The sequence below is a fragment of the Rhinoderma darwinii genome, chromosome 13 (genome assembly GCF_050947455.1).
Source record: "Rhinoderma darwinii isolate aRhiDar2 chromosome 13, aRhiDar2.hap1, whole genome shotgun sequence".
Lineage (NCBI taxonomy): Eukaryota > Metazoa > Chordata > Amphibia > Anura > Rhinodermatidae > Rhinoderma > Rhinoderma darwinii.
This window is the reverse complement of record NC_134699.1, coordinates 7145164-7153950: the sequence shown is the minus strand read 5'-3', so window position 1 is coordinate 7153950 and position 8787 is coordinate 7145164. Positions and strand designations below refer to the sequence as shown.

The 8787-nt window shown below is 45.3% G+C and overlaps 1 protein-coding gene across 1 annotated transcript in view; it reads right to left on the bottom strand.

The window, feature by feature from the left end:
- Window positions 1–8787, bottom strand: part of RTEL1 (regulator of telomere elongation helicase 1) — a 43953-nt gene that overhangs the window by 19498 nt on the left and 15668 nt on the right. Inside the window, exons 14-22 of the mRNA XM_075846221.1 lie at window positions 6464–6539; window positions 5655–5787; window positions 5108–5221; window positions 4866–4906; window positions 4024–4109; window positions 3864–3941; window positions 3462–3539; window positions 2821–2967; window positions 2107–2222 (exon numbers count right to left, since the gene is read on the bottom strand). Coding sequence (XP_075702336.1) covers window positions 2107–2222; window positions 2821–2967; window positions 3462–3539; window positions 3864–3941; window positions 4024–4109; window positions 4866–4906; window positions 5108–5221; window positions 5655–5787; window positions 6464–6539 — 869 coding nt within the window. The remainder of the gene's footprint in view (window positions 1–2106; window positions 2223–2820; window positions 2968–3461; window positions 3540–3863; window positions 3942–4023; window positions 4110–4865; window positions 4907–5107; window positions 5222–5654; window positions 5788–6463; window positions 6540–8787) is intronic.

The window sequence follows — 8787 nt, the reverse complement described above, 5'->3', positions numbered from 1 at the left end:
ATCAGTACAAGATAAGTAATGTATGTACACAGTGACTCCACCAGCAGAATAGTGAGTGCAGCTCTGGAGTATAATACAGGATGTAACTCAGGATCAGTACAGGATAAGTAATGTAATGTATGTACACAGTGACTCCACCAGCAGAATAGTGAGTGCAGCTCTGGAGTATAATACAGAATGTAACTCTGGATCAGTACAGGATAAGTAATGTAATGTATGTACACAGTGACCCCACCAGCAGAATAGTGAGTGCAGCTCTGGAGTATAATACAGGATGTAACTCAGGATCAATACAGGATAAGTAATGTAATGTATGTACATAGTGACTCCACCAGCAGAATAGTGAGTGCAGCTCTGGAGTATAATACAGGATATAACTCAGGATCAGTACAGGATAAGTAATGTAATGTATGTACACAGTGACTCCACCAGCAGAATAGTGAGTGCAGCTCTGGAGTATAATACAGGATATAACTCAGGATCAGTACAGGATAAGTAATGTATGTACACAGTGACTCCACCAGCAGAATAGTGAGTGCAGCTCTGGAGTATAATACAGGATGTAACTCAGGATCAGTACAGGATAAGTAATGTAATGTATGTACACAGTGACTCCACCAACAGAATAGTGAGTGCAGCTCTGGAGTATAATACAGGATGTAACTCAGGATCAGTACAGGATAAGTAATGTAATGTATGTACACAGTGACTCCACCAGCAGAATAGTGAGTGCAGCTCTGGAGTATAATACAGGATGTAACTCAGGATCAGTACAGGATAAGTAATGTAAATGTATGTACACAGTGACTCCACCAGCAGAATAGTGAGTGCAGCTCTGGAGTATAATACAGGATGTAACTCAGGATCAGTACAGGATAAGTAATGTAATGTATGTACACAGTGACTCCACCAGCAGAATAGTGAGTGCAGCTCTGGAGTATAATACAGGATGTAACTCAGGATCAGTACAGGATAAGTAATGTAATGTATGTACACAGCGACTCCACCAGCAGAATAGTGAGTGCAGCTCTGCAGTATAATACAGGATATGACTCAGGATCAGTACAGGATAAGTAATGTAATGTATGTACACAGTGACTCCACCAGCAGAATAGTGAGTGCAGCTCTGGAGTATAATACAGGATATAACTCAAGACAAGTATAGGATAAGTAAGGTAATGTATGTACACAGTGACTCCACCAGCAGAATAGTGAGTGCAACTCTGGAGTATAATACAGGATGTAACTCAGGATCAGTACAGGATAAGTAATGTATGTACAGTGACTCCACCAGCAGAATAGTGAGTGCAGCTCTGGAGTATAATACAGGATGTAACTCAGGATCAGTACAGGATAAGTAATGTATGTACACAGTGACTCCACTAGCAGAATAGTGAGTGCAGCTCTGGAGTATAATACAGGATGTAACTCAGGATCAGTACAGGATAAGTAATGTAATGTATGTACACAGTGACTCCACCAGCAGAATTGTGAGTGCAGCTCTGGAGTATAATACAGGCTGTAACTCAGGATCAGTACAGGATAAGTAATGTAATGTATGTACACAGTGACTCCACCAGCAGAATAGTGAGTGCAGCTCTGGAGTATAATACAGGATGTAACTCAGGATCAGTACAGGATAAGTAATGTAATGTATGTACACAGTGACTCCACCAGCAGAATAGTGATTGCAGCTCTGGAGTATAATACAGGATATAACTCAAGACAAGTATAGGATAAGCAAAAACAGCCTAGAACCCATTGCCGCTATACAAAAATAATTGAAGGGTTCCTGACCCACCTAATGCAACCTTACCTGGCAGCACACAAGGCAGATATTTAATTGGTCCTGCACCCACCTCCCCTTCATAGAAAAATACATGCGCTCATTATATTAAACCTGTCACACGATGTATAATCAGACTATACAACACAGGATTTGTTTGTAGTCTGTAACAAGGTAGATCCATAGGTCTGCATAGGAGCTGTATACACAAAATTGTATGTTATTTTAAATCAAGACTATTTGCAAATTTGCTTGATTTTCATGGTTGCAAAAGAATACATACCCTTTAAATGCTCCATGTGACATATATATATACATACCTGTGATCACACAAAAAGATGGCTCCATAGTCTTGCCGATGTCGGATGACTCTACCTATGGCTTGATTGACAGCTCGAGAAGCCTGTTGTCGATACCACTCCTGTCCAGACAGAAACTGGGCAAGACAAAAATACAAGTGGAGACATTTATGGAAAACTAGAGCAAGACACAAGATTCACTGTATTTACCTAGTGCATACGAGATACAGACAGCAGTGTCGCCCATTCCAGTGGCCTAGCTATAGGGGGTGCAAAGTTTGTGTCTCCTATAGGACAGCAGTACTATAAATGACTGGGGGCGGGGGTACAGATTTTGCATTTGGGCCCAGAAGCTTACACCTCTTGTCCATACTTGTAGCTATTCATTATTTTGCCTTTGCATTAAAGTGGTTGCCTCATCTGATCGCCTCCGGTCGATTCCCCCGGCAATCAGGTGATCAATAATAAATTAATGGCCGACTATCTAATTCATGGGCAGGCTAGGTCACCAGAATTCCTCTGCGTTCTGGATCATAGATTAGATCCCGAGCAGGGGGACCCCCCTCTTTGATATCCATATGCCCTATGAGGGCATTTAGGGCAGGGGTAGATCCATTAGGACAACCACTATAATTCCTGCAACCTTATAGCCCTTCCTACGTAGACAGAAAGGCCAGAAACTTGTACACTGAGGGCTAAATATGGGTAAAATATTATAAAAGATACTAACAATACCTTCCCAGTAGAGCCTTGTGTCCGTCTCATCTCATCCAGGAACTGCATCTTCAATATCACTCGAGGGTCCATTCGTGGAGGAAACGGGAGGCCGGTAATGATCACACCTCGGCCATTGCAGTCTGCAAAATCTAACCCTTCGCTGGCCTGGAATGGAAGAGTCACTATAAAATATGCAAAGTAAATGTATAAGGCACGTAAGGATCTGTTCACATCACAGCAGCGCACTATGCCGGAGGATTATGTCTAGAGGACGTACAACTCCAACAGGAGGCTGCGATGTATCCCAATGTATAAGCATACAATGGGATGTCGCTAATAGGCTTCCATAGTTAAAAAAAAAAAACGTATACCGCATGGTGTACGTATTTTTACCGTATCAGATAAAGAATAACGTAGTCTACTATGATATTCTATACAGCGAAAGAAAAGAGCGTATGCTGGCACAAATAGGCCGGCGTATGCTTAAAGAACACTTTTTTTTTTGCCAGATGCCGGAGGAATGGGGGTCTATGGATCCGTTCTGCGTATTATGCCGGAAGCTTTACCAGCGAATAGACCGAAACGTAGGGCTGTAACGTGATGTGAACTGAGCCTTATTAGAAAGAAGAGAAAAAAAAAAAAACACAAAGAGCGCTCACCTTGCCCCTACATACTGCAAAGAAGCTGGCACCGCTGCTGTTGGGAGCCTGTATCCGCTCATAAAACGCATCGATTATCTATAAAAAAAATATATCTATTATATATAGTCCGTATCGATTGAATTTGATAACACTGGAATATAAAAAACATAAAATGCATGAGAACTGGCCTTAGGTCCGATACATATTTCAGTAGAAGCAATACTTATACTCCGGCCCCCGCTGCGACTTCGGGGTTTCCTTACGGCAATATTTACATTTTGGGTGGATATATTTGATCATAAATAATTAGATCTTCCAGTGACAAAGAATAATTTTGCCGCCGGTGCCGGCGTGTGATCGGGCGATTGCTTTTAGTCATCCGGGGGTTTGTCTCAAGGAAGTAAGTCTTGCTTCTCTCACCTCCGTGAACGTCCCTTTTCCTCTTGGCTCCACGAACATTGGTTTCGTGTCTTCGATACGTGAGGTGAGGCCGTTCTCCTGCAGGCGGAAAAAAGAACAGGACAACGTGACTACACGTCTAGACGTGCGCAGGATCAACTCCACTGCGCGACACCCTCACCTTCCAGAACTCCAGACTTTTATCCATGACTGGGTAGGAGGGGAAAAAGACTAGCAGACCGTGAGGAACCACACGAGATATGTTACCTAGAAAAAAGAAAAAAACAAAACTTCTGATGAACAGAGGAAAAAACTGGCAAACAAACAAACAAAATAATACAAGGGGACAAACTGCTCAATAGACAGAGCGGAATCGGGCAGGAAGACCGCCCCCTGCCCGGAGGAAGAGGGCCGGCCCCCCTGCCCGGAGGAGGAGGGCCGGCCCCCCTGCCCGGAGGAGGAGGGCCGGCCCCCCTGCCCGGAGGAGGAGGGCCGGCCCCCCTGCCCGGAGGAGGAGGGCCGGCCCCCCTGCCCGGAGGAGGAGGGCCGGCCCCCCTGCCCGGAGGAGGAGGGCCGGCCCCCCTGCCCGGAGGAGGAGGGCCGGCCCCCCTGCCCGGAGGAGGAGGGCCGGCCCCCCTGCCCGGAGGAGGAGGGCCGGCCCCCCTGCCCGGAGGAGGAGGGCCGGCCCCCCTGCCCGGAGGAGGAGGGCCGGCCCCCCTGCCCGGAGGAGGAGGGCCGGCCCCCCTGCCCGGAGGAGGAGGGCCGGCCCCCCTGCCCGGAGGAGGAGGGCCGGCCCCCCTGCCCGGAGGAGGAGGGCCGGCCCCCCTGCCCGGAGGAAGAGGGCCGCCCCCTGCCCGGAGGAAGAGGGCCGCCCCCTGTACAGGCAGATGAAGTTCAGACTATAAGTCATCCCCTGCACACACATGGGTGGAGGGGGTAGCACAAGAAATCAACAACAAAAAAAAAAAAGTAGTGCACACAGAAAACCAAGCAAAAATTATAGGAAGATCGTGTGAAAATTACCGATTGTCTTCCCCAACGATGATAAATAATCTGTCGAAAACCTATAGAGAAAATAAAAGAATGCAATAGATAACACGGACTAGACCACTGAGATCACAGTGAAGGCGCGGACCCCCAGCTCTGACCAATGTCCTCTACATGAACTTATTTTCTATTTGACTTTCTTGAAGCACAAGAGCTCGGAGGAGCAGACAACAGAACACCAAACTCAGTGAAGTCCAATGTCAACAATTGACTTTTACCTTCTATCGAACGCAGAGCTGAGCTTCGCACCGTCAGGGCCCTGAGGAACAATTCCGACCCAAATTTGGTGTCTTTCAATGACGTGTGGGTTTTCCAGCGAGACGGGAAAAGGGCTAAAAATTCAAAAAGAGACGAATCAGCACCAGAAATCCAGCAACAGCTATTCATATATCCCCTCGACTGTGGCTAAAAGAGCATGCTGGGAGTTGTAGTGTCCTAGAGAGTCACAGGTTGGAGACCAATGCCAAACAATTTTGAATGCAGAAACACAAGGAGATGTTTCAGTACGGGACAGTATTCCCGCGGGGGTGGCAGGGACACCTAGCGTCATACATAACTATGATGCTAGGAGCCCGGCTCCCTGAACTGTGTTCGGTCCCGGAAATGCGGCCGAAATATCACAGATCGAACACGGCCGTGTGCATGAGGCCTTATTCTATAAAATACTACTTGAACTGTTTGCTACTTATGCCCCCCCCCCCCCCCCCCTGTGTATATATCCAGACTTATCATACAGGCACATAAAAGTGGCATTGTGTGACTCACATCTGCATTTCCATGGTGAAGGAGGTGAGTGGGCACAAGGTCCCGCTGGTCAGTATAATGCACCGTACTCCTTGTCTCACTAGGTCATTCATCGTGTAGCCTGGACTGAAGCACCAGTAGCTGAGCACCTTCCCTGCAAGATGGAGGGGAAAAAAAAGGTGGAAAATGTGAAGCTGGCAAACCCCATACCACAATCATACACAAAACAGGCAACGACACCCCTGATCTCCCCCGCAATTCAGCCTCTGCCTCAATTCCCATGGAGGCAGAGAGACGTGGATGGCAGACCTCTCTGGCGCCACCGATCAGGGGAAAAATGCAAAAGAAGACTGAAGGCTGTCTACCAAGTTGTATAGACATTTGGAAAGGAAGATTCTGAGCACAACTTTTACATTGTTACGCATAGTGCAGAGCCGGGGGGGGGGGGGGCATGAGACAGGGGTTTTCTCTTTGGTGTTGCGTCATGCTCCGTCCCCCAGACCTTGCACTAGTCGTAACAGTATACAGAAGTTTTGCTGGAGTGTTCCTAATGAGCACCCGTAGCATCCTTCTGAGACGTCTCAGCTGTTCCTTCACTACACGTGACCCCTTCTGACACTGATCAACGGGCAGGGGGATTGCTGTGGAGTTGAAGTAGGTCTCACTCATTCCGTTATATGGTGCACTGTTGGGCTATTTTAACCCCACTATCAATTTAAGGATTTGTTTAGTTGGCGCCACTTGCGCCCACTACGCATATAGGGCACATGGAATGGGGTTCTTAAAAGTGGACCCAGTACAGAGTTCGTATAAGAGTAGACTTCTCTCACCTCCCTCTTTTCTGCTGTTACTCCAGATATCTCCACGAGGCTTCTTCCTATGGCTGGTGTCCGGATGGATATGGACCTGAAGACAAGTGGACACGATAGATGCGGATATTAGTTACTCTCCTATAGTTCTCCAGATTCAGCCACCTTATAATGAGCAGCAGAACTCTCCCAGCGTTCTCAGCATCTGCAGACATAGCTCTGATGATTTGCATTCTGGGAGAAGTAGTCTTTACACCAGGCACTGTACAGTTAGGAGATCAGCTACACTGTTAAGGTTGTGGAGGGGGGTGTCTGTCTGTCAAGACGTTTGCTGGATGTTTTGAATAGTAATCAGTAAAACAGTGAGTGCAGCTCTGGAGTATAATACAGGATATAACTCAGGATCAGTACAGGATAAGTAATGTAATGTATGTACACAGTGACTCCACCAGCAGAATAGTGAGTGCAGCTCTGGAGTATAATACAGGATATAACTCAGGATCAGTACAGGATAAGTAATGTAATGTATGTACACAGTGACTCCACCAGCAGAACAGTGAGTGCAGCTCTGGAGTATAATACAGGATGTAACTCAGGATCAGTACAGGATAAGTAATGTAATGTATGTACACAGTGACTCCACCAGCAGAATAGTGAGTGCAGCTCTGAAGTATAATACAGGATATAACTCAGGATCAGTACAGGATAAGTAATGTAATGTATGTACACAGTGACTCCACCAGCAGAATAGTGAGTGCAGCTCTGGAGTATAATACAGGATGTAACTCAGGATAAGTAATGTAATGTAGGTACACAGTGACTCCACCAGCAGAATAGTGAGTGCAGCTCTGGAGTATAATACAGGATGTAACTCAGTATCAGTACAGGATAAGTAATGTAATGCATGTACACAGTGACTCCACCAGCAGAATAGTGAGTGCAGCTCTGGAGTATAATACAGGATATAACTCAGGATCAGTACAGGATAAGTAATGTAATGTATGTACACAGTGACTCCACCAGCAGAATAGTGAGTGCAGCTCTGAAGTATAATACAGGATATAACTCAGGATCAGTACAGGATAAGTAATGTAATGTATGTACACAGTGACTCCACCAGCAGAATAGTGAGTGCAGCTCTGGAGTATAATACAGGATGTAACTCAGTATCAGTACAGGATAAGTAATGTAATGTATGTACACAGTGACTACACCAGCAGAATAGTGAGTACAGCTCTGGAGTATAATACAGGATGTAACTCAGTATCAGTACAGGATAAGTAATGTAATGTATGTACACAGTGACTCCACCAGCAGAATAGTGAGTGCAGCTCTGGAGTATAATACAGGATATAACTCAGGATCAGTACAGGATAAGTAATGTAATGTATGTACACAGTGACTCCACCAGCAGAATAGTGAGTGCAGCTCTGGAGTATAATACAGGATGTAACTCAGGATCAGTACAGGATAAGTAATGTATTGTATGTACACAGTGACTCCACCAGCAGAATAGTGAGTGCAGCTCTGAAGTATAATACAGGATATAACTCAGGATCAGTACAGGATAAGTAATGTAATGTATGTACACAGTGACTCCACCAGCAGAATAGTGAGTGCAGCTCTGAAGTATAATACAGGATATAACTCAGGATCAGTACAGGATAAGTAATGTAATGTATGTACACAGTGACTCCACCAGCAGAATAGTGAGTGCAGCTCTGGAGTATAATACAGGATATAACTCAGGATCAGTACAGGATAAGTAATGTAATGTATGTACACAGTGACTCCACCAGCAGAATAGTGAGTGCAGCTCTGAAGTATAATACAGGATATAACTCAGGATCAGTACAGGATAAGTAATGTAATGTATGTACACAGTGACTCCACCAGCAGAATAGTGAGTGCAGCTCTGGAGTATAATACAGGATGTAACTCAGTATCAGTACAGGATAAGTAATGTAATGTATGTACACAGTGACTACACCAGCAGAATAGTGAGTACAGCTCTGGAGTATAATACAGGATGTAACTCAGTATCAGTACAGGATAAGTAATGTAATGTATGTACACAGTGACTCCACCAGCAGAATAGTGAGTGCAGCTCTGGAGTATAATACAGGATATAACTCAGGATCAGTACAGGATAAGTAATGTAATGTATGTACACAGTGACTCCACCAGCAGAATAGTGAGTGCAGCTCCGGAGTATAATACAGGATATAACTCAGGATCAGTACAGGATAAGTAATGTAATGTATGTACACAGTGACTCCACCAGCAGAATAGTGAGTGCAGCTCTGAAGTATAGATCTATATATATATATATATATATATATATA